The sequence below is a fragment of the Leptosomus discolor genome, chromosome 3 (assembly GCF_034619465.1).
Source record: "Leptosomus discolor isolate bLepDis1 chromosome 3, bLepDis1.hap2, whole genome shotgun sequence".
Lineage (NCBI taxonomy): Eukaryota > Metazoa > Chordata > Aves > Leptosomiformes > Leptosomidae > Leptosomus > Leptosomus discolor.
In genome coordinates, this window is record NC_141393.1 from 8,391,456 (window position 1) to 8,417,352 (window position 25,897).

The 25,897-nt window shown below is 40.4% G+C and overlaps 1 protein-coding gene across 1 annotated transcript in view; it reads left to right on the top strand.

Moving 5' to 3' along the window:
* The window catches only part of SYNE2 (spectrin repeat containing nuclear envelope protein 2), a 209,083-nt gene that overhangs the window by 46,147 nt on the left and 137,039 nt on the right, over nucleotides 1-25,897 (top strand). Inside the window, exons 17-37 of the mRNA XM_086462965.1 lie at nucleotides 31-204; nucleotides 1,985-2,143; nucleotides 2,414-2,587; nucleotides 3,521-3,655; nucleotides 3,812-3,967; nucleotides 5,153-5,364; nucleotides 5,643-5,718; nucleotides 6,809-6,927; nucleotides 7,513-7,636; nucleotides 8,516-8,673; nucleotides 9,114-9,261; nucleotides 10,475-11,073; nucleotides 11,958-12,137; nucleotides 13,137-13,287; nucleotides 15,752-15,910; nucleotides 16,610-16,771; nucleotides 19,146-19,247; nucleotides 21,911-22,111; nucleotides 23,128-23,293; nucleotides 24,040-24,152; nucleotides 25,393-25,595. Of these exons, the coding sequence (XP_086319091.1) occupies nucleotides 31-204; nucleotides 1,985-2,143; nucleotides 2,414-2,587; nucleotides 3,521-3,655; nucleotides 3,812-3,967; nucleotides 5,153-5,364; nucleotides 5,643-5,718; nucleotides 6,809-6,927; nucleotides 7,513-7,636; nucleotides 8,516-8,673; nucleotides 9,114-9,261; nucleotides 10,475-11,073; nucleotides 11,958-12,137; nucleotides 13,137-13,287; nucleotides 15,752-15,910; nucleotides 16,610-16,771; nucleotides 19,146-19,247; nucleotides 21,911-22,111; nucleotides 23,128-23,293; nucleotides 24,040-24,152; nucleotides 25,393-25,595 (3,671 nt within the window). The remainder of the gene's footprint in view (nucleotides 1-30; nucleotides 205-1,984; nucleotides 2,144-2,413; nucleotides 2,588-3,520; nucleotides 3,656-3,811; nucleotides 3,968-5,152; nucleotides 5,365-5,642; nucleotides 5,719-6,808; nucleotides 6,928-7,512; nucleotides 7,637-8,515; nucleotides 8,674-9,113; nucleotides 9,262-10,474; nucleotides 11,074-11,957; nucleotides 12,138-13,136; nucleotides 13,288-15,751; nucleotides 15,911-16,609; nucleotides 16,772-19,145; nucleotides 19,248-21,910; nucleotides 22,112-23,127; nucleotides 23,294-24,039; nucleotides 24,153-25,392; nucleotides 25,596-25,897) is intronic.

Consider the following 25,897-nt stretch of genomic DNA (forward strand, 5'->3'; position numbering starts at 1 on the left):
TGAACATCTTACCCTGCTCTTTGTTTATAGCTTGCTGAAGAGACCACAGATGCTGCTGAAAAGACCAGGGAGCTCCCACGGAGCCTGGAGAAAATCGAAGAGCTCCTTGGAGTGGTGGACAGCTGGGCAGCAGAGGTTGGATGCCTGCTTGGCAAGACTGGTCACGAGGGGCCTGTGGAACCTGAGATGGAGGAACATTTGCAGGTGAAAATGGAAATACACTGCTTAAAATACTTGTTCATCAGATTCTCATCTTTCAGTATGGATTTGTTGCTGGGGTAAAATGAGCCATCACCAGTGAAACAGAAATGGATGCAGTTTTTGTGCTGTAACACTGGTAAAAAGTCAAGGCAGTGCTAGTGATTTGATGTCATTCCCCAGGATTGCTCCCAGGTGAGCTATAAATGAGTCTTCCAACAGCAGTGTGTCCAGATGACAAGCAGGTGCCAATGAAGTGCTGTTGGAGCCACTGATCAGCAGCTTCCTCTTGAGTGATATTAATTACCCCCTGACCAGCACAGCATCTGCAGCAGGGCGCTGAGTTGAGAAGTTCTCCTGGTCATACAGTGCTTGCTGTCATCTACCCTCTAGTGCAGGGAGGAGGTTTGGGACAACTTGGCTGTATTCAAGGCTTACCTGTCAAAAACTGGAATACTCGAAGTATTTTCAGCAGCATGCTGGGAAGTCTGTACATCTCGGTTTGTAGGCAGTTGCTTTAAAAATCCATGATGAGCAGTGATGAATTTCTTGTGACTTCTACTAGTCTGTATTGTTTCCTATGTCCCTTTGCCTGGGACTACTGTTTCCTCCGCCAGAAGGTGTCAGGTGGAAATATGTATGTGTAACTCAGCAGCTTCAGTACAAGGTCTGATTTATTTTCTTCACCTGCTGGTGAAGATGAGACTGAACAAAGATGCCAAGCTTTGCACTGGAGAAGCTGAAGCACTGTCTTTCATTGCCTTTTGCTATTTCTGCCACAAGGCCAGCGTAATCTCATGGTAGGAAAGTGACCACCAGAAGGAGGTTTTGTTGGAGCTCCTCTGTCTAAGTGCTAAAATTAAACAGAGATCTTCTTTGGTACATTAAATCCACCTACAATAAGTGTGAACCAGAATTCGTGTTCATTTGCTTTTGGTTTGTGCCGTCTGGCACTGTGTTTAGTTAACAGAATTAAGAGTGTGAGCCTATGAAAAGAATCTATTCACCATCTTGTAATTGTGGGCATATGTTTCTAAAATAAGGCGTATTTTGCAGTGTGACACTAGTTTGTTAAAAACAACAAAGTAACAAAAGACACCCTGAAATGCAGCCTCCAAAAATGTGACTGGTATTGTATCTCCATGTCTATGAGCAGAAGAGATCAGAGCGCTTATTACCTGTGGTGCAATAGGTTGAGATCCAGAATAAAGCACTGGTTATCATTAGGAGAATGCTAATTGACAACTTCAAACAGGAAAATGTGTTGAATATTCATAGATCAAAACAGCTCTAATAACGACATTTCATCATAAATATTCAAATAAGGCACACTACTTTTGCATGCAAAATTCCCAGCTGCTTCTTGCCTTTTGGTAGTGAATAACACAAGAAAATCTGAGCCTAGATATGTGCTTACTTTTGGATGACTTCATGATCAGAAAATGTGTATCCAAATGTGTCGTTTGTGCATTCATTTGGAAAGCTGTTTGGATGGGAGAGCGTGTTTAAAACATAGTTCTAATTGGCTCTGAGGCAAAGACATGGGAGGTATCACATTGACAGAAAGACCGTTTCAGAAAACAGAATCCCCTGTGGATGGCAGCAAATTTCTTTCTCTCTACACAAGAGATTTTGTAGTGCAATACACTGACCATAATTGGAATGTAAGATTTTTCCTTGACCGAATACTGACCATCCATGATCAATTCTGGCTGTTTTATTCAGTTCCTTTTAAACAAAAAGACATAAATACTGTAGAGACTTCTAATGCTTTTCATTCAACCAGAGCTTGGCTGCAAGGGGAACCTCATGCCAAGAACAAGCTGTGGCAGCAGAAGAGGTATTGCAATCCCTGACGCAAAATGTTTCGAGTCAGTTGTCTCAAGAGCATTCTCACACCACTGGGCTGCAGGCACGAATTAAAGAAGCCAGAGACAGGATAGAGGTACTCCTTTTTTGTTGTCATTGTACTTTATACACACAGACATCTCTAATTTTAGCATTATGGGATTAGGAAGACTCCTTGTCATTCATGTAAAAAAGAAGATGTTTTGCACTATTGGAGTCAGTCTCCCAGACTCTCGCTGGAGTGAAAACTAGAGCAGTTCAAAGATCAGTATCTCAACTCGAAAAACTTGAGTGATGTTAATAAGCAATAGCTTTGTGTATTTACTGATGCTCAGGAATGTTCTGAAAAGAGTTTCTCTCTTCCAAGGCTATCATGGGTGACATGAACAACATCTTGTCCAAATCTGAGAAGAAACCTGCAGAGAAGGAGGCCTTGCTCAATTTTGAAGAATCCCAGAAAGAACTCGAGGCCTCCATTTCAAAGGCCGTGCAACTTGTCAGTCAAAAATTAAGTCCTGAAGAATGTATTTCAAGATATGAGGTGGGTTTGTTTTCTAAGCCAGCTGAATTTGAGTATTTCTTACAGCTATTTAGTTTCTAAAAGGCTGAAGTACCACAGGGCGAAAAAGATCAGATTATTTTTTTTGGTAGCTATTAATGCTTTTCTCAGCTTTTTGATTTAGCACTGTTAGCATATATTAACTTGGCAGACAGCTTGAATGAAGAAATGTAAATCTGCATGGCAGTTTATTCAGTGCCCTGTCTTAACTTAAAATACTGCATCATCCCATCAGAACTCACCATGTTCTGGACTACAGTAATTTTTTTTTCCTGATTAATAATTAAGATTCCCATCAAGAATCAGGTGCTTGAATTCCTGGATAAGTTTTTAAAGCATCAATCTCCTCTCTTTCCCCAGTGGCTAACTCATAAAGAAAGTGTCCAATCTCATAATCTGAATCTCTTAAAGGGGTCCTCAGTGAGGTATCAAAAATGGAAGCGCCCAAAGTCCATGTTGCCTCATCTTGCACAGTGAGACGTGGGCGGCGATGTGCCGGGAGTGGTGCAGAGCCTCACTCCAGGCCATCTCATAGGGGCCCGTCGCACTGATGCAGACCTGTCACCCGTTCTCTGACAGGCATGGGACATGGCCATGTATATTCCCTAGAAATGAGGCAGAATTCACGGATATTAATCTTTCTTCTTCGGTACCAAATTTGCCCATAAAAGAGGAGTTACTAGAACAACAGCTGCTTTTCTCCGAAAAACATACAGTGATATTGTGTGCAACCTTTTGCAGATAGCCAAGGGTGGAGAATACCCTTATACTCACCCATGCAAGGGCTACCACAGCCCACACATGCAATGTATACATGCTTTGTGCATGGTTTTTGTGTGCTACTGCTGTCATTTTATTAGGTAAATAAACTACGTTCAGTTGTGTTTATTTTTCATTATCATGCTTTTCTTGCAGGAAGCTTTTCATGCTCTGGACAATAAAGTTCTTGACAAATTTTTGAAAGCAGCTGAACAACTGAAAAATATTTCATCTGATCATGAAAAGCTGGTAGTGGATGAGAAGAGTAAAGGTGTTCGTAAAAGATGGGAGGTGAGATAATACAGGAAGGAGAATCCACCGACTGTTCCCATTAGGCCTGGCATCTTTGAAAAACAATTTTTTTGTCACAATATGTTCTGAGGTTTTTATTTGCATTGTAATACTGTCTCACCATCTCACAGGGACAATGTGTTTTGAATTTTGCAGGCAGTTCATCATGAATTTATATCCTGTGTCCATCTCATAGTAGAAAGGGAAAAAAAGAAATTTAATGCGACTTTAAAAAAAATCAATAAACAATTAGGTAAAGAGAAGAAACTCCTAAGTATGGATAAAACCAAAGGGCTCCTCAAGGAACATGAGGTACCTGCCACACTCCTTTTCTGCACACCTACCTCTCTGTGTGAATGCTCTGTGTGTCCTTCTTGCTCCTTTTTAGGTACATTATTGCAGCCTGTGTTTGTGGAACGGGGCCCTTGTGCTCTATATTATGTAAACACAGAACAAAGAGGCCACCCAAAGTATTTCTTTACCTTCTTTGAATGCAGCTATTAACCTCCTTGCAGACTTTTAGAATTACCTCCTTGTTATGTGGATGGTGTCTTTTTTCCATTTTTTTTAAGACAGCCTTGAAGCATTAGAACAGATTTAGCTGTGCAGAGTGTAAAAATAAGAAATGATTACGTGATCTGTGTCTCCTGTTATTTGTTACAGTTACATAGATGGTGTTAGGTGCCTTCAGATGAGAGTGTCTTCTCACAGTGCCATAGCTGCACTTGACCTCTGTGTATGTGCTGTATATAAATTAACCGTAGAGTTAGACATAAGATGTCAGGTTTCACTTGCCAGAGTGAGTCATGGTGAATCTTACATATCCATAAGCAATGCGTTTTACACACCATTGCTTCTATTATTTTCCCTCATCCTCCTCTTTGAGACGCATTGCTGTGGCCAGTTTTATACGGGTAAGAAGTTGCTCCCCTGATGAAATTCTGGTCTTCACTGAATTCAGTGGAGTTTTAGTCTTTGCTTCTCGTGGGTTCGTTTTCAGCAAATATTACATATGCAAGAGTAAAGAGAAAGAAGCATTCTCAGGTGCATTCCTTCTGCTCATGTTTTTGTTAGGTTTTTAATATATCTAGATTTCACCTAGGAAGTATGATGATTGATGGTGAATGTTTTAAATAAATTTTCCAATTCTCCTTTTTCTGTAGTCGATGGGACATGTATATCTGATGTCAGTGTGAAGAGGACTTGGGACCAAAATAGCTAAAATTGTAGTAACATAATGAATTTCAAAATCAAGCAAGAGTCAGTATAGTCTTGTGAGTGCAACTGGGGAACATGCTGCCAGAAATACTAATTTTTTTTTCCTGGCTCTATTTGAAAACGAATCAAGGGAAAATAAATGTTTCTGTCCTGGTTTGACAGCTTATGCTTTAAGTGCACTCATCCGAGAAGACAATGGAAATAGAAAAATATGTGTGAGAATAATTGCATATCCTCATGACTTAACACGAGTTTATTATATTGTTTTTCTTTGTTTAGGCCTTTTTTTCACATGAAGGCAGCCTGAGGGAACTTAGCAAGTCATTAGAAGACCTTAAAATACTGGGAAGACTATCAGAAGAAACTGTCCCAGGGATACAGACACTGACTGCAGACTGTGAACAAAAGCTAGAAAAGCTTCAACAAATTGTGACAGATACTTACACGGCCCTGCTGTCTTGTGCTGGAAAAGGACAATCATCTAAGAAAGAGTGGGTGACTGAATACATGATGTGTTGTAGCTTCATAGAAATCAGAAATACAGATAGATTTTGTGATATTGAGAACGTACTACCAAGTATTTACTATGTACATTACTGGGGGCAACTGTGCTTTTAAACAGTATTAAGTTTCATAAACTAGCAAGTGCAATGTTTGATTACCCTTCATCACAGCTGCACTGTTTTTAATCATTAGCCAGGATTTAGGGGTTTTTCTCCCTTTGTATTTCATATTTTGTTCTTAAGCTGAAATCTCTTTTGAACCATAGGAGCTCCGTTGTTTCTTCTGAGAATGGAGAAAATCCCAGTTCTTCACAACAAATTGATAACCGTTTGGTACAGGAGGTAAGAAGGCCATACCTACTGTTAGAAAACAGTGCTCTGTCTAGGGGAGATCATTGCCAAAGGGAAAAAGGGATTATTTCTGTTACTATTCTTATTGTGGTAGGACCTCAGTCTGGTCAGACATCAAAAACCCATTGCACTTGGGAACGTAGACTGAGTAAATATTAAAAAGTAACATGCAAGCAACAGCACTGGGCATCCCGAGGAGATGTGGGTCTCCAGCCTTGCATTATATTTTGCTGAAGAGTGGTTTTCAGCTGGAAGAGTCATGAGTGAAGCTGTGTTCAAGTGCAAACCCCCCATAGTGTCCCAGCAATTTGAACAAGTTTTAGGGGACAGAGAGAGAAAAAATAGTGAAGAGTTGGAGGCATTTGCTTTAGAAAAATATAGTGAAAACCAGACACATGCATCTTCTCAGAAATAATTTCAGAGAGAGAAGATACTGCACTTCATCGTTTGGATGCCACAGAAGATGTTTCGTTTAGGTTAAACATTCATGCAATTGAGGCTGCAGACAGCTCATCAGGATAGGAAGGGACCCACTGCATTTACATAAAGTTGGAAGATACGTAGGAATTGGCTATTATCGAGGGAGATCTCTTATAAGGCTACTGATATTGTCCCTGATAAAATGATGGAATCTGTTCTCTCATGGATAATCCAAGTATGAATTGTATAACATCAGCCATCCTCAAACTGAGGAGTAGAGTGTAGCCTGGAATGTAGGGCGAGAGACATGCAAAGGCACCTGGTATAAGCAGCCTGACAAAAGCTGCAGAAGACAGTGCCCTGTGGTTGCCCAAGGATGCCCGTGGAGCTGCAGGAAAAATTTTCATGAGTGGATTGTGCTTGCCAAAGACCCAGTATCTGTGGAAGGAATGAATGATCTGGCTGCAAGTGTTCAAAAATTTGCTCTTGTGGTTCATCATTGAGTTTAAACACATCTTGTGTTCATGAATGGTATCCCTCATCTCCTTTGGGACACATGAAACAGTTGCTTCTTTCAGGAGTTCACAGATGTCTGTTAGTCTTCACTGTGTATTGACGCAGCGTGATGCAGAGGTCACTTACCGTTTGTATTTTTACTCAGACCTCAAGACCTGCTGCAGATACAGTTTTGGAACCAGATGTGAAACGTCACAACGGAGAAAGCTGTGCAAAGAAATTTGAGGAAGACAGTGATTTGACCATACGAGCTTTATTAGAGAGGTAATTTTTAAAGGATAAAATGCATGTATATTAAGAGATACTATGCTAGGCGTAAATTAATTGAATGTCTTGAACATAGGGCGCACTTTTGCTATGCAGGACTGTTCTTGTTCTACTACGGTTTACTTAATATTGCTCTGTAATTGATAAGGAAGCACTGTAGTAGCTAAATGCTTCAGATGTTAGGATTTTCTAGCAAGAACACTTTGAGCTATAAAACCTTTTAATCTGCTCTTTTCTTGGGCCAGAAAAATCTGTATCTGCCTTACTAATAACTTCAAATACTGCAGAATAAAAAAATGTGTCAGGTTTTTAAAGAACTGACATTTTTACATTCATAAAACTGAATTTAGAGAATGCAGGCAGGCATTCATACTTGAAAATTAGCCATGTGAGCAATTTCTCAGCTCCTTTTTATGTTGCTCATTGGTGCCCATTCCTTCGGGACTTAGGTCAAAATACACATTTGCAAGAGACTGTACTTATTTTATCCGGTAATCTGTTGGTCAGCAAGTCCCATACCTTGCCATATTCCATTAAATTAGGAGTAATATTCTCTCTGAAAGTGATTGCATCTTTCTTTAGCTATAACATGCAAAGAAGTAACCTGGAGGAACTTCTACAAATCAGCAGAGATAAAGTAGCATCTGGCTTTACTGATGAGATAGAAGGCACTTCATGCTTTCAGAATAAGCTGCTTGAACTACAGGTAAGCATTCATCTGTTTAAAAACATCCTTGGTGCTGAATTGTTGTTTTCTCATGTAGAGCCCTCACCTCTCCGTGTTATGAGTATCGCCAAGGGAAAAGGAGCATCCTTCCAACCAGGTTTAGTAGAAGTAGAAGGAAAATCAAGGGTTTAGGATTCAGCAGAACTGCATTCCTACTTAGCAGTGGAGTTTTGCACGTGTTGCTGAAAGAAGAAATTGGTGGCTCTCAGTTTGTGATCTGCAAGCTGAAATAGGTCTAACGGAAAAAATAACTACAGAAAGCAGCTTTTTTGTTGGCAGGACGAGTAAGTGATGGAGCATGGTCAGGGCTGGAGGAGTTGTCAGAGTTGAACCATCAAATGGCAGTGGTGTATGGGCAGAATGAAACTGTTTCAGAACTTATAACTTGATTAGGTTTGTGAGAACCTAAGGGGATGATAAAAGTCACATAATTGATGTTGGAGAATTTATTATTGCAATTTTTCAAGTCCTTGCTTGAAAGCAGTACAAAGCTTATGTAGCATCTCAGAACTTGGTTTAGTTCCGTGTTTGTTTTTTGTTCTTTTGAACATAACTAAGTTGAGATATTTTCCATTCATTCTTGTAGTAAAAATGACTGAACCGTATTTATTGAACCTTTTATAAAATGTAGCCAGGGCATATATTTGACATGGAAATTTTCATCATAAAAAGTTGCTGGAGATTTGCATACAGCTAAAAATGGTGACTTATTGAAAAAGAAAGCAATAGATACTCTTACTTTCAGGTGATGTTTTCACTTTTTCTGTAGAGACTCTTACGACTGTAACTTTATGAACTGTCCAGTCCGTTGAGAAATACAGTATCGTATTAATGCAATTAGCACGGCATATCTTTTAGGTGATAGAGAGTGAAACCAGTTCTGGTTGGACACAACTGGAAAACATCTCATCTACCTTAGAAAATCTTGTGGATGAAGTGCAGCAGGCTGCTATCTCTGAGATGAGAAGCAAACTAAAAGGAGAATGGAAAGAGCTTCAGGATATTATAAGCACCAGGTATAAAGTTACACTTCATGATATTAGCTAAGGAATAGTTCGTTGTTACTAATGTGTGTATTGTGAAGGGAATAGTGTGCATTAGAGAAAATACCTAATTAAAATTGAATAACATTGAGATTTTCTTAATTATACTTGGTTTGTATACATGTTGCAGATAGTGTGAATCTCTCCAAGAAGCGCAGAGCTAGATCTTTGTAAGATCGCTGTGCAGTATTCCCAAGTTTACTGTTACTTCCTTCAACCTTTTGGTTAAATTCACTGGGATTCACACTGCTTTTCTTATTAATCAATGGAAAAACTGCTTTGACCCCAAGAGAAGGAGGATTAGATCTGTTAGACAGTCAATTACATTATCTTTGTGGCCTTCTGTGCTGTAAAATGTTGAGTGTCTTTTCATGCTTGCTTTCCCAGTTCATTTTTTGTTACCTTTCTTGTAGAACAAATTCTTTAAGGACTGCTTTGGAAATTGTTTTGCCAATAGAAAATGAATCCATTCTTCTGTGTGAATTGGATCAGCGACTGAAGAAAAAGGACATTCAGCAGTTTAATCTGATGAATAGTGACCTTGCTTATAGGGAACTAAAGGTAAGGGAAAATGCAGAGACCACACCCTAGCCAGAATATTTTTTAAAATGCAGAGACCACACCCTAGCCAGAATATTTTTTAATGTGACTAGGAACTGGAGAACTTTGTGGGATTTTCATTTAGGAGTTTTGGACTTCCCAAGCCTTCTAAACAGCATTTTACTCCTTTTGGTTTAAATGTCATTATTCCCATAGAGCCAGCCAGGGAATAGGCTCTGCTGTAAAAAACATGGTCATGAACATTTCGTCTTAGGTTTGGACTTTCCTTTGATCCAGATTTACAGTGTTCCCACCTGCCTTTATAGCGCTTTGTGAAGTCATATCTATAATGTGGTATTAATTCGTGAGCTAAGCTAAGCTGCCTGTGTCACATCTGCTGAGGTGTCTCAGCACACCTTGGGATGGTTTTGGAAGCTCTGCATGTATGCAAGAACTTGTTCACCTGCTATCAGTATCTTATGCCTAGGCTCTGGTCTGTCTGTTAGGCAGAGTGAGGATTGTTTTGTCCTTGACGTGCCCTCTGAGCTGAACACACTGACAGCTACGCAGAACGGAAAGTTTGCATTTGTCTGCCCTTGGCTCTCGAGTGAGGTAGGGTTTAGGTCTCTCAAGCTGTAGGGCAGGGAGCATATGTGCACTCTCTATGTGAGATGACTCTTCTTGGCTGGAAGGACCCTGAATTTTTTCCCAGCTCTCTGCACATTTGGAGTTTCACAACACTGACACACTCCTGTTTGTCTGAGGGCTGTTAACCGTACAGCATGCAGATTTCATCAAGAGATTTTCAAATGTCTTAAAAGTCTCCTCCAAAAGTATAGCATAAAGAACTTACAAGATGACAGAGTAGCAAACATCTGTGTGCCCTCCTGTGCTCTGAGTGATCTCCTACTGCGAGAGCCTGCTGGTTTCAGTCCCGGGACTCTAATCATCTCTCTCTCCTTTTTGTCTGATTGCTGGAAAGAGGCTTGGGCTTTCTGTAGTGCTGACCAAATTCCCTGTGTGTGGAATACCATTTTATTTGATTTTTCTTCTTTTTCCTTCCCTCCACCAGAGTCCAGAGTAGGAAAAAAGAGGTTTTCTTTCTTAACCGCCCTGTTTCGCATACTTATTTTATTGCTAGTACACTTTGTTTTTCAGTCGTAGGTTCAGCTTGAATGCAGGATACAGGTTTTCTTTCACTTGCTCACACTGTTGGTTGTTCTCTCAATTTCAGGAGCTACAGAGATCCATATTAAATCAGATTGAAGTGTGCAAACAATTGGAACACCTAGACAGTTCAGCAAGAGATGAGTTTAATCCAATAGATCTGCAAGCTGCAAGTAAAATTATGGTTTACTATCAAAACCAGCTTGAAGAAATGAGCCATAAAATGCAGATCCGTGAGACTGTCCTTAAAGATCTGGAGGCTTTTATGGCCTCATTGAGGAAGGTTCAGTCTTCCATCAGATGTCTCACAGATCCCCCAGGTCAACCTGAAATACTGGGAAAAGCATTGAGAGAGGCTGCACAAGATGTTTCTCATATGGTAGAAGAGGCTAAATGTTTGGATGAACGCTTGGAAACAGTTGATATCTGTTTGGAAGATGCTGAATGTGGGAGAAAGATTTGCTGTGAAAACCTTGTTCTGACTTTATCTGAAGAGTTAAATGCAGCTTATGATACCTCAAGTGAACAGATGCTTACAGAGGAAAAGGACTTCTACATGATTTTTTCAACAAAAAATGGTGAACTCCTTAAAACCATTCAGGATCTACGTGACAGAATTAACAAAGTAGGCTTGAAGGATCCAACAATTCCAGCTATTCAACAAAGGTGAATTCTTTTTTGAAGCTCTTTTATTTCATAATTTCAGTGAACTCAGAGGGCCTGAGGCCCCTTCGCAGTAGAGCGCTGAAACCTGAATGTGTCTTGAAGGGTCTGTGGAGCACTGAAAGAAGCTGTGACCTTAGGTTTTATTTGTTCCGTCGCAACCTGAATAAGGGAGCCTTCTCCGTTTTTTCTTTTCTTTTAAACTGCTGTTCATATGTTTGTTTGAAGCAGCATTGATGAAGGAAAAATAGGAGGAGGTTGATTGTTATGATGTTAATTTTCAGTAAGGAAACTTTCAAAACAGGGAGACGGGTCTTCTTGCTGAGCACTGATGCACGTGATCTGAAACTCTGCAGTGTAGAAGCCTTATGTTACTTTACTACACCCCGAGAAAGTCAGTGAAATGATTTGTATGTCTCTGATACTGTTTCAGAGGAACTCTCTGCAGCCTGGCAAAGGATGAATGAATAATTCCCTACTGTTTATGCGGAAGGAAAAAGGGAGGGGAGAGGAGCTTATAAGCTATGACCGTTTTCTAAGTTGTGAAATCCCACGCTATGGCATAGCTTCCTTTCTTAGACTGTATTTTAAGATAGCCAGAATGCACTTAAAAGTTAATACAAAATAATACTTTGTTCATACAGACATTGTTGGCCTTTAGGATTTTGGATTACTTTCTCAAGGGGCTTAGGTCAGCATAACTCAACTGAAGGACTGTGTCAAATTACATGAACTGAAGATCAAATTAGACTTTTTATGATGTCATTTAATATAGTCAGTATGTGCAGCTCAGGATGAATTTCTAGGGAACTTAGTAATTACATAGGTGGAAAAAAATCAAAGGCTTACTTTAATATAAGGCTGTATTTCATTTTTTTCTAATAAAGGATAAAGTCATTAACAGAATTGGAAAAGGAATTGGATTCTGCTGCTGTTGAAATGAAACCTGTGCGAGAAATTGCTAATAAGCTCCAACAGATGAAAGAGGAAAAAGCAGAGGAAGCAGATGAACAGTGCAGAGCTACAGAGAGGTTATGGGAGGATACAAAACTCTTGCTTGCTGAATGGTAAGGAGGAAAGCTACATTTTAAAGTGGTATTGTACAAGTAAGAAGTTGGCTTGTAAAATGAAGCAGCAAAAAAGCCTTAGACCATGCTTTAAATGAAATACTGATAGAGTAGCAAATGTTACTGTTATGATGCTGTAAACTATCATAGAGCCAAGAATTGCATATAGAAGTTTGCAGCCACAGCTCGTGAATTTTATGTATTTTAAAGACATCACAGTCTCATCACTTAGCAGGTATGCAGTGATGTGTTGGACTTAACTGGTATCCAGAAGAAAAACCTGTCTGCTGCTGGGAATGATGCGTCTTCTATATTTGCAGTGAATTTCATGCCAGCACATTCAAAACCAAAAGCCAAACTGAAACAAATGGAAGATGACACCTGGGAAAACAGTCTTTTATGCAGGAAAAGATTAAAGGAGCTTGGTTTGATAAGGCTGTGAGAGTGAGGACTAGGAAAGGCTATGATTGATCAGCCAGGGCATCTGTCCTTCTCTTACATTTTTTAAAGATGCCTAGAGGCTTTGCATGGACTGGCACAGTTCTGATTAATCCTCATGGCTTGTGCAGGTGTCAATGGGATTGATCTGTTTTCATATCCCACTGAAGGCTGGGCTGAGGTGGTATTTCCCACTGTCCACCACCCAAACTGTTCTGGTATCTGCTGCACATTGTATTTCAGTTCACTGGTGACTGAGCTCACCTTTCAGGTGGAGAGTATCATATAAACAGAACTGCTCAGGCCACATCACAGTTAAATGTGAATCAGAGGCATGTGGTGGTGAAGGGCATTTCTGATTCCAAAAACTGTCCAAATACCACACCAGGTACCGCACAGTATTGCAGGGTTTATGACTGATACAGTTTATCCCACCTTTTCTCTCTTCCAAAGACAGTAGTCAAACTCCTCACATGTTTGAATACAGGAGAAGGACGCAGATAAGAGGTTGAGGCTGCTGTTTTGTGCTTAAGCCATAAATAATATGTCTCTTTTTAACAGTCAGGAACAGTGTGCAAGGGCTCTGGATCTCTTGAAGCAATATCAAAGCTGCAAGACTAGTCTGACCAGCATCATCCAGAAACAGGAGATAATTCTTTCACAGCAGACTTCTTACATGGGGAAGGAGAATTTGAACAGACTAATAACAAAGGTGAGTAACAAGCACTTACTGAAAAGGAAAGAAAAGCCTTTCTTGGGAGCATTTGGGTTGCCCTTGTTCGCTCAACCTTCAGGGCAAATGTTAAGCCCTTGCTTTCACTTTGGCTTCCAAAATACGTTTAGGGACCATACCCTGGTTTTGTTTTAAGTTGATGTCTAGCTTTGCTTAGTGACTCAAGGTGTTCTTAATGGGGAAGGATTAAAAAAAAACAAACATAGAAAAACTATGATCTCCTATGAAAATAAGTTGAAATCCTGTCCTACCAAAAACACATGCTGAAATCAGCCATATTCACTCATACCCTTTAGAATGTTTCTGTATTTTCTATCAAGGTAAAAACCTGATAATGGGCAGTTTGTAAGTATAGAAAAATAGCAAATTCATTTGTTACTAAGAGCATACTTTGAAGTTCTACCACTTAAAGCAAAAATAATAGGTAATGCAACTGCTTTGGGCTGCTTGTTCTTCTGTTGTTGCTGTAGCTTATAACCAAGAATTTAGATCTGTATCCTCTCCTTGGTCGTGTCACTGGGTCCCAGGCAGGGCTGCGAGATTTATCTGCACTGTGCAGTGCTGTGCAGGGATCTTCAGCTAGCCCCAAGCAAGCAGGATCAGGAACAGGAGTCCTAAGGCTGTGTCAGAGTGGCACATCTGCTCAGGGACTGGGCCATGACAGATCTATCCTGCTTCTCAGGCTGGAGCATGTGTACCTCACTCAGAGACAGCCTTTGGATTGCCAGCATGGTGCTGCCTTGGGGTGTGGACTTCTGGAGGCCAAAATGGTTTTGACTGGACGATAGAGTGTTTCCTTGAGCTGGTTACGTTTGCAGCATAAATCTCTGCCCTTGCACTGACTTTGCTGACCATACTATGTTGCAGTTAGAAGCCATAACAACATAGTTTGGTATTTCTTCTCTCACTTCTTCTATGTCACAAACCTACTTAGATCTTCTGTATAAGAGCCTTGGCCTCTGTAACCAACATTCACTCCGTGCTGTCTTTGATAGCAGTTAAGCATTTGCAGTAGCTTTTACATTAGCTGATGTGACTGAATGAGCAGGTATTGCTGGACGCCCCCTCATTTAATTTAAAGTTTATCACTTTTTTTGACAGCCAGCTGCATTCTTCTTGGCTAAATGACTACAGCCGCTGGACATAGTCATCCATGGCTAATGGATTAGCAGACAGCAGCATGTCCATTGTGACCATTTTACTGTACAGGTTTCACATTTCCTGGCTGGGTTATATAACTGGTTGTTCAGATCCCATTTTTAGGCTTTCTGATGAGTCATCGCCCATGTCATTCAGGAACATTTGCTCTTAGGCAGTGCCGGGGATGGTTAAATTTAAGAAGCAATGTAAGTGGTTTCTTCCCTCGGGCAATGGGATGGTGCCTGTGTGTGCCACCCCCGCTTCAGCTGAGACCGGGTCTTGGTTTCACCAGTGAGACCTGTGGCACCGCGTATCACTCGGGCTCCTGCTGCAGCGGAGGTTGTCTGTACACCCCAGCCCCTGCTTGTATGGTAGCCCCTCTCGCTGGTAACCACCCTTCCTCCTCACCCTGAGTTTTGCAGTTCCCACTCTCAGAACTGTGGTCTGCAATAGCTGCGGCACAGCGCAGGCATGTCGTTGAGTGCTGAAGATTTGTTATTTGTAATTATATAAAATAGTAGCAGAGAAGTCCTCTGCCTTGTTCTGGTTTGTGAGCACTGCTCTGCCATCCCTCCTCTTATCTCAGTGGCTGGCAGTATCTATATGAGAAGATGTAATGCTTGTCTCTGCAAAATAAGGAGAGCTTTTAATATCAAATTGCCTAACACTAGAGGTCAGTGTTTCTTTTCCAGCGAGCTTCCATGTTGTTTGTAAACACTGACATTACAATTAAGCACAAAGAAGCAGTCTACTGTTTAAATAGAAAGTAGGAAAAAGGGACATTTCAGTTTCTGGCAATGCCATATTTGACAATGGCTATGTTTAAGTAGGATTTAAGCTTTTTTTTTTTTAAACATAGTTCAAAACCTGGGGATCAGAATGCCAGGTTTTATTTTTTAGAGTTGTCGTAGTATCTCAGGTGATTATTACATTGAGCATTGTTTATTTCTGTAACCGAGGTTCTGTGTAGAGTCCCCTTGGATCTTGCGATTACAACTTTTAAAGCAATCTGTGGTTTTGGCTCTCTTAGTCAGAAATATATTATCTGTAGTTCCCACTCAGCTGTTTTGCAGCCAATAAAAGAATGATACGGATTTCTAACAGGGAAGTGTTCCTATCATCATGACAGGGATATAACAATGCAGGATACATTCCCAGTCTCATATTATATAAAACAGATTATTTTGTGTAACGCTGTTGTTTCTCTAAACTAAAAAGAACAGCACATCAGTTAAAAATGTTTTGCTGAATAAACAGTCATAAGTAAACATGCTTGTAAATATCCATTTGGTCTTTTTCACAGATTGAAGAGGCAAAAGAGGAATTTAATGATCACTCTGAAGATGTAGACAAAATAAATCAGATCTGCAAAAACCTTCAATTCCAGCTCAATAAAATGAGGAGCTTTGAGGAGCCTCCGTTCGAGAATGAGGCTAACATTATTGTGGACAGATGGCTGGATGTATGTAAAAAGTAAATTATCAGGGTGGTCTTATCTGTTATGCATTATAGTAATTGATTCTGACGCGTGTGTAATATTTGGAATAAATTAAATGCAATATGGCAAAGATTCTTAAGAGATAAATCCAAGTGTTTATCAGACTAAGGCTTGCAGAGCGTCTATTGGCATAATGTTTCTGATCTCTCAGGTAGTTTATATCATGGGTGCCCCTTGAATGTAAATAATTCTAGGAAATGCAGAAAGGCGATATTTGTGCTTTCTGCGTGGATCTGTAAGCTTCCATAAAAACTTCTGTGGATTTAGACTTTGGAGACAGTCCGGAGAATTACAATGCTGGTGCTTTTGGTGAGAAATCTTTGCCGTTGTCGATCTAAGCAGTGGATCAATACTGAGATTAGATGGTATTTACTGAGAGTAGATAAACATTAATGAGCAAGGCTCCTTCCTAAACCTGCCTTAAAACTGGCAAGCTGCCGTTGTGATTGGTATGTTTGGCGACATGTGTGGCAGGGATTTAAATATCTTCTCCATGACCAGTTCACTGCGAAGATACGAGATTTTTTTTTTCCCTTGCTGCACTTGTTGTTTTTGTGGGTGGTTTCATCTCGCTCAGATTTTACTATGCTGCGTTTGCTTTTAGAGTATAACTCAACATTTTTAAAATCTGTGTGTGTTTTCTGTATATAAATCTCATGGTAGATCAATGAAAAGACTGAAAACTACTGTGATAATTTGGGAAGAGCTCAGGCTTTATGGGACAAACTTCTTAGTTTATCTGGCACAATCGATGCTTGGGCAAATGCAGAACTTAAGAACGCGGAAGACCATTGTCTGACCGAAGAGGACCTTACGCAGTTGAAGGTAATTTGAATGGAAATTTTTTACGTTTAGCTTATACTGTAGTGATATGGACTTCAGACTGTAAACATGCACATCGCGTAGAAATATCAGCACTGCGAAAGCAGAGGAAGTTGTACCATTTGCAATTGTGTCTGCATGGATAGTTTCACTGAAGGTATTGCATAATGTATTGGGGATACGGGTCTTGGAAACTAATAAATAAATAGCATATATGTATATGAAATTGTTTTAAATTAATGCAACACTGCAAATGCTGCTTTAGACTACAAAAGCCCCCTCATTCCTTTGTGCTGTACAAACATACAGCAAAGAGAAGGCCTGGGAAGCTTGTGCTTTAGAGTACAGTGATACGCATACTTCCTTGTGCCTAGAGAAGAAAGGGAAGAGAGTGTGTATAGGCTATTGATTAGTTTTCTAGTTAGAAATTGCCTATTAGTGAAGATATGGGAGCCTCAGAAATGGCTGGGCAATGCACAGTTCAAGAAGAGGTTGCAGAGGTGGCTTATTTGCTCCTGCGATCCTTGTCCCGGTGTGCTCCCCAGTGTCACTTAACGCAGCGTTAATAGTGGCCGGCTGCTAAGGGGCTGCGGGGGCTGCGTGCGGGCAGGCAGCGGCAGAGCCTGGGCTGCCCGTGCCCCTTTCGCACCGATTCTAGCATTAACTCTTGGTATCAGGGCGCGGTTGGGTGTAAAAACACATGCACTAGCTCTGTGCCATTGAAGAGCCTCACATACAGGGGTAAATATTTTAATTTTGACTTTAGGGCCGTGATAGACCAGCTGCACTGCTCTGTTGTGGTTATAGCCAGTATGTACTAAACAAAAATAATTTGAGTGAAGTCAGGACATAAATATATCCCATATCTGATTGTTTGCAAATAAGCAGGCAGTTTTTTTCTCTGTGTTTACATGCTACAAATGCCCTGTTTTTTATTATCCTTATTTGCAGCATTACTGCTACTGTTAGTGCTGCTCATTTGTTTTAATTTGCAGAGCAGTAAAAAGCCAAGGTATTCTCTGTATATAGATCTTCCCAGTGAAACAGTGGTATACACGCTGTGCAGAGGTGGATATTTTGTCGTATTACTATTGCCTTTGCCATTGTATTGTTAGAATTTACCTGGGGTAGTTCAGGTCCCTGAGGGCTCCATTAAAAATACACCAGCTGGCAGCTGCGTCTTAAGAGCCATTTTGTTACGTGCAAACTGCTCAAGGCCGGCATGATGTGACCATGCCGCCGACGTGCCTCTACTGGTGCTTGGGAAGGGCTGTGCTGGAGGTGGCTGCACTAAGGTTACTCTGCTGCTCCTGTGTGAGAGGCTGCTTCTCAAAAAAGAGGGGAGGAGAGGGCAAGGGAGGGAGAAACGATGTTTCCCGTGAGTTACTATAAAAGCAGAATAGGAAAGAAGACTGAACTCAGTGCATCATTATTTTTGTAAAGTGATTTAAGGTGCAGAGGACGTCAGGTTCTTTTATTAATTTATTATTATTTCTTCTCTTGCTGATCCTGAAACATCTCTACATTAATATTAATTACAAAAAACCCCACCCCAACTATTGCAATGTATATCATGTTACATAGAGTTGAAACCTAGCAGACCACTGGTGCATGTGCTTTGAAGAAGCCTGTTGCAAAACAGCGGAGTAATGAATTATTTGACTGTATAAAGATAATTTCCATATAAATAATGTGAAAGAAGTTCTTCTTTCCCCTGTAGCCAGTATGGAAATGGGAACTCTTTTAAGGGCTGCAGCACATGAATGGATTTTGATGATTGCTTGTATAGAGACTGCAAAGGAATACTTTGTCCTGAGGGAGTTTGGAATATTTATTTGGGAATATGAGACAATGTGACAATTTTAGATATAACCTGTTTCATAAGTTGAAGCTGGTATTTTACTTTCTAATTACCGGTTTGTTCCAAAGTCCATTCAAATGACTAGGGATCTTCTCATATACAAAGGATTTACATTAAAAAAGTGCTTACAGCACATCAGGATGCAAATTCTTGACTTTGAGTCTATAACATCTGAAAATATCCCTTTTTAATAGAAGCAGCAAGACATAAATATAAAATTAAGATTATTTTCCTGCAAATTTACTTCGATTGCTATAGAAGTAAAATAGTTAAGATTGTTAAATTTATGCTAGATTTCCATTAACAACTGCTTTGCTTGGGAAACATAGAGTGTTTCTGACTCTAATACAAAAAATGTCTAAATCGCTAAAATGAGAATCAGGAAATGGACCAGTTATGGGAACTCTGTATGCCAGCATGCAGAATCAGAGTATTAGTAATAGAATCTTCTAATAGAAACATGGAAATTTAATTTTGGGGAAAACAAAGTTATCAATGTGTTTTTTCCACCTTTAGGCATGCTTGCGAGTCCAAGAGCAGAAACTCCAGAAATTTGACAACACAGTGGCTGAGATAGAAGAACTTCTGAATAGTCATGAACCTCCACTGGAACTACAGGTACAAAGAAGCTTTTACAGCTGATACATGAGTGCTTGTTACTACAGCACTGCTTCTAGTATCATCTTTGCCACAGTCATTTTTTGTTTTAACTTAAATCTACCCAAAGAGAATTGGAGGCATTTTGTTGGCTATTAGCAGTAACTTTCATTTGTTGTCTTTCTCAAGCTGTTAGAACCAAACCTGTCTAATGTCACCCCCATCTACAAGAAGGGCTTAAAGGAAGATCCAGGAAATTATAGGCACATCAGTCTTACTTCAGTCCCTGGGAAAGTTAGGGAATGAATCCTCCTGGGGGCTATCACAAGTCAAATGAAGCGTGTGATTGGGAAAAGCCAGCACAGATTCACCAGGGGCAAATGGTGCTTGACAAACCTGATTACCTTCTATGACAAAATAACCTGCTCGTTTGATATGGGGCAAGTGGTGGACATTGTCTACTTGGATTTCTCCAAGGCTTTCAATATGGTTCCCCACAGCCTCCTCCTAGAGAAACTGATGTGTTAGGGTCTAGACAAGTGGTCCGTGGGGTGGGTGGGGAACTGGCTGACAGGCTGCACCCAGAGGGTGGTGGTAAATAACTCCTTTTCGAACTAGCAGCCTGTCACAAGTGGGGTCACACAGGGATCGATATTGGGCCCAACACTGTTTAGTATCTTCATAAGTGATCTGGATGATGGGATCAGGTGTACCCTGATGAAGTTTGCTGATGATACCAAACTGAGTGGGGAAGTGGACTTGAAAGGGAGAGCCACCCTGCAGGAAGACCTGGATAGGCTGGAAGTGGGGTAACAAGATCTTATGAAGTTCAACAATAACAAGTGTAAGGTCTTGCACTTTGGAAAACATAATCCAGGAGTGCAGCACAGGCTGGGATCTACCTGGCTGGAGAGCAGCATTGTGGAAAGGTACCTGGGTGTTGTGCTGGACAACAAGGTCAATATGAGTGAGCAGCATGCTGCAGCGGCAAACAAAGCCCACAGGATGCTGGATTGCATTAGCAAGGGCATCACCAGCAGAGATGAAGTCATTATCCCACTCTACTCAGCACTTGTCAGGCCACACCTGGAATACCGTGTTCAGTTTTGGTCCCTGCTATACAAAAAAACTGTAGGCAGGCTGGAGAGGGTCCAGAGAAGGACCACAAAGATGATCAGAGGACTGTGAAGCCTGCTGTATGAGGAAAGGCTGAGAGAATTGAATTTGTTAGGCTTTAAGAAGGCTTAGGGGACACCTTATCACTATGTTCCACTATTTAAAGGGTGACTATGAAGAAGGAGACTCCTTTTTTACAAGGAGTCACATGGAAAAGATGAGAGGTAATGGGTACAAGTTACTTCTGGGGAGATTCCAATTGGACACAAGAGGAGAATTTTTCACAATGAGAACAGTCAGCCGTTGGAATGATATCCGCGGGGAAGTGGTGGATTCCCCAACACTGGACACTTTTAAGATTCAGCTGGACAAGGTGCCGGGCCATTTTATCTAGACTGGTTGGACCAGATGATCCTTGAGGTCCCTTCCCCCCTGGTCTTCTATGATTCTGTCATTTTAAACACGAAGGCCTGTGCCTTCTAGGGACTTCGACCTAACACAACTGTTTTGCAGGCCTGCTGAAAGAGGTCAGTATCAGTGATGTCTGGCTTTTAGCTATTGGCCAAGACCAAGGCACGATGGACCTCGTCATCCCTTTGGGGATCTCAGCAACTCATTATGCCAACTGTCTATTTTAAACTGTACCTTTACCTGGACAGGGCTTAATGTAGCTTGGTAGTATGTAGCTATTTGCATAGAGTGGTGTCTACTGTGGTGTTTTCCTTTGGGATACCACAAAGGAATCTTCATCTTTTTGTGTTTACTTCACACAGTGAAGAATAAATCCTTCTCCATAAGCCTACCTCGATCCTATACCAGTTCCCTAAGCATCCGCTCTCAGTGTCTGTCAGATGCACCTTGAGCTTGACCTGGTTTGGCTATTTGTGTTTATCCTCAGCAGGCAGTGAACTCAGAGGAGTTTCACTGGGTGAAGTGATCTAAGGAGCTTAGGAAAGGACTCTGCAACCTTGTACTGTACACGCTGTGCTCCTTGGGAGCACCAGATGCCGTGAGCCCCTGGGATGGTGTTTCAGCGTGTGGCCATGATCCCATTGAGTTGCTGTCTCATGCAACTGTGTGGAAGCTTTAAGGATAAGGTTAAGGACCTGTTGCTTCTTAGTGACTAGTCTTAAGTTGAAGCTCCCCACCTCTCTGCTGTCCTTGCCTTTTTTTTTGGGTCGGTGTGGGGAACTTGCCCTGGTGAGATCACTGCAGGGAGGTGTGTTACAGAGAGAGCTGACACCCTGTATTTCATGGTAGCCAAATCGCATGTAAGGCCTTTATCCAGCTGAGAGTAGACGCTGGAGTAGACTGACAGATAAATTTGTTAGTAAAACAGCACCAGTAGTAAAGACAAACTGAGATCATTCCTCCTCAGAAAAGCAGGGCTTCAATACTATTATTTTTCAATTTGTGTAGTGGGAGGGAAAGAAACTGGAACAAACTGTGATGGAAATGCCTGGAGTTCAGATCATTTCATTGCTTCTTATGTCTGTCATGGAGTGCTGTAATATTCTGGGAAATCAACCCTGTATAATTTCTTATGTATGTTTATTTCCAATTTTAAGGTTATCAGATCATCTGTTGTGCAAAAAATGGAGCTAATAAAAGAGCTCTTGTCAACGAAGCAGAGGACCAGTGAACTCAGCGTGAATACAGCAGAACTAAAAGGAGATCTTGATCTGGCCAAGACACAAATTGGAATGACTGAATCACTTTTAAAAGCTTTATCTCCTTCTGACACCTTAGAAATCTTCACTAAATTAGAGGTAGCGTGCCACAAATTGTGCATCTTTTATAATTTCATTTGTTATTTCTCTCCTGGGCAAGTCTTCATAAGTGTTTCTCCCGTATATGTTCCAAACTGCTAGAATAACTCAAATGAAGAGCCTGGCTTGAATATTTCCTTAAGCTGCCAGAAACATGAAAGAAAAGCCTGCTTTCACCTGGTGTTATCAGATGTAGTTAGTAAACTCTTGCAGCTATTGGAAATGGTTAGTAGTAGGGACAACAAAAGTATATCACCCAACATATATTGAAGCAGTAGTGGGGGTACTGGGCTGTGTCTTTTCCAAGACTGGGTAATACACAGAGGTTGTCTTTGTGCCACCTGAGCCTGCCTGCAAGGGAAGCTCCCAGTGGGCAATTTCAGCCAAGTCTCCATCCTCTTTGCACCAGGGAGAGAGGTGAAGACAAACCTGCTTCCTGCTTGGAGGTTCAAGGCTGGTGAGGTTTAAACCTCCTGTTGAGCAGTGAGGGGATTATGCATGTTCTGGGTGTCAGACTACTAGTGTTTGGGGCAGTGAAATCACAGGCATTGAAAGAAAGATATAGCTTTTAATTAATTGAGCTCCTTCTAAGTTTCTTTCAACCTACAGGGACTTGACATACAGAGTAAGGCATTTAGGGGTGGAATAGTGCCTATGACAGCTAAGGCAGTATAGTTTCTAGGTATTATATACTCTGGAACATACTTTATTACTGTGTACTTGAAATATCTATTTTGCTTATTCCTTGTGATGCCAAAATGTGCATGAGTGAATGTATGTATGATTATGTATGCATACAGATGTATACACACTGCCTGAGGAGAATTTAGTGCTTATATCCTACCTATTTATTGCCTTGTTAATGTCAATATACTTTAAGAAATGATTTTAACACATAGTCAACACTAAACTCTTTTGCAAAACTCTAGGTTGTACTAAAGCAGTTCTCTACAGTGAACTTCTGCTTGCACTTCAAAATTTTCTTTTTAACAGTTGTCCTTTTATTTTAACTTTAGGAGATACACCAGAAAATTCTGCAACAAGAACACCATGTGACATTACTCCAAGAAGAAACGGATTGTCCTGATGTGGATGAATTAAATAAGCAGCTTAAATGTGTCACTGATTTATTTAATAAGAAGAAACATGTGTTTCAAGATCACTTTATCGGTGTTTTGAACCGTAAGCAAACGCATTTCATGTTTATGTAGCTTTATAGGTTTGTATTGGCCATCATAATCATTTAAAGTTTATGCAATTAGTTTCTTTTTAGTTCGGTGTCTGAAATTGCTTCGATATCTCAGACTGCTTCAGGATTCTGAGCAAGATAGATTTGGATAAAAATGGCTTTTGATTCCAACAAACCACTCGATCTGAATCAAAGTATTTTGTTTCTTATTTTTACATTTAAAAAAATAGATGAAAGAAGTATAAAGCATAATTCAGGAACAAATGTCAGAACATTTAATTAAAAAAGACAGAAATAAAATGTTTTCTTTTTTTTTGCAGTCATTTTTTAATTTAATCTTAGCTATGAGAATGAATAGTGTTATTCGTTACTTTTTGTTTTATGCAGGCACAGGATTGTGCAGCTGTAGAATTAGGCCCAAACAACTTCAAGTAGTTTTTGGGTAACATTTGTTTGTGTAGAAATGAGAAAAGTTCCCAATAGGCTAATCCAGGTCTTGTTTACTGAAACTGCTGTGTATAGCAGACTGTCCCTCCCAAGTGAACAGCTATATTTATTGTCAATTAATAATGGGTAAAAAAAAAGTATGAACTGCAGCATTTCCTGTCATGTGGTCTGTAGTGAAAAGCAACCTTTGACAGTAGGGCTGATAAATGTAATTACAAATTGTCTGAAATCTTCAGTAGGATTTTCTTTTACAGAATACAATTAATGAAGAAAATTGGAATGTATCTTTCAGGTCAGTGCAAGAATTTTAATGACTGGTTCAGCAGCACCCAGCTGTCTTTGAAGGACTGCTTTGACTCCTCAGAAACAAAACCAATACTAGAAGAAAGACTGCAGAAGATAAAGGTAAAGTATTAAAGTGTTCTAATTTCTGAAGCTCGTTGTTCTTGAGGTTTTACTTTTTTACACAGGAGACTATTCTTGGGAGTGAATTCACCTACTGTAGTGTTGTAACTTGAAGCTGAAAGCGCATTTCATGTAACTTATAGAATCACAGAATCATTAAGTTGGAAAAGACCTCTAAGTTGATCAAGTCCAACCGCTGATCTAACACCACCATGCCCGTTAAACCATGTCCCAAAGTGCCACATCTACACATTTTTTGAACACCTCCAGGGATGGTGACTCCACCATTTCCCTGGGCAGCCTGTGCCAATGCTTGACCACTCTTTCAGTAAAAAAATTTTTCCTAATGTCCAATCTAAACCTGCCCTGGTGCAACTTGAGGCCATGTCCTCTCATCCTGTCACTTGTTACTTGGGAGAAGAGAACGACCCCCACTTCACTACCACTTACTCCCAGGCAGTTGTAGAGAGCGATAAGGTCTCCCCTCAGCCTCCACTTCTCCAAGCTAAACAACCCCAGGTCCCTCAGCTGCTCCTCACAAGACCTGTTCTTCAGACCCTTCACCAGCTTCGTTGCCCTTCTCTGGACACGCTCCAGCAACACATAAAGCATTAGGACAGTAAGTGGAATGAAAATAAAACTTTGTTAAAATGGAGCATCAGTGTTCAAGTTCAGACATAGTTGGGCAAGTGAGAGCTAGGACAGTAGTTAGTGAAAGTCAATGGACCTTGACCAAGTACTTCAGCGTCCAGAGATGCAGATCGAATATATAGAGAGTAAATTGAAGTTCTGACCCCCATTGGATTAAATTGTGAAAAATTTGCATTCACATTATTGTAACCAGATTTTTGCTCTAAATCAGACAAAATCAACAGAAAATAGAAGGAAAAGCCGCAACATATGCAAGAAGCAATCACAGTTGAGCAGCAACGCAAGACATAGTGATGTCAGTGCTAATTTGAATGCTGCTTGACTATTTCTTCTGTGTGTATTTGTGCTGTAGAGAAGAAAATCCAAGTCATCTACTTCAGTTTCTCCTTATTTTACAAACATCAACTTTTCCATTTACAAAGGGAATAGTCAGCAAACTGTGATGTAACATATATTCCATTTCAGGAACTGGAATTGCTGTAGAAAATACTGGTGGAGATAACAGGAGTTGAAAAACTCTTGTAACATAAATATCTGTGATACAACAGCAAATTTGACAAATGCATCTTGTATTTGTGCTCTTATCCAGCACTTCCTAACATCTGAAGGCAAAGACAGAGATATCCAAGAGGTTAAAACTTTACTGAATAAAGTGAACCATTACCTGCCCAAAGCAAGCATCAATCACCTTAACAGCCGTGTGAGGGATCAAGAAGCAGAGCTACAAAGGCTGATCTCCAAATGTCAGAAACGGGAAAAGGAACTTGGTGCTTCTCTCCAGCAGCTCAGCAGGTAGGCAACTACTGTAGTTTCTGACATTTTACTCACAAGTGATATAAAATGATTAATTATTAAACAGCCATAGTGAATAGCAAACAACCCTGCTTTTTATTAACAGTGATATTTTAATAAAGGGGAGTGAGTGTTTTGTTGTATGCTTCATGTGGTTTTTTGCTTCATAGCAGACTCAGTGGTGTATGTGAGTATGTGCTTATGGATAGTTTCAGTGACGTGAAGCGAGATAGTTAAAATTAGGCTTGTGCTTAAAACTTTGCTTGATCAGGCACATGATATTTATGTTACTTTTAAGGCAA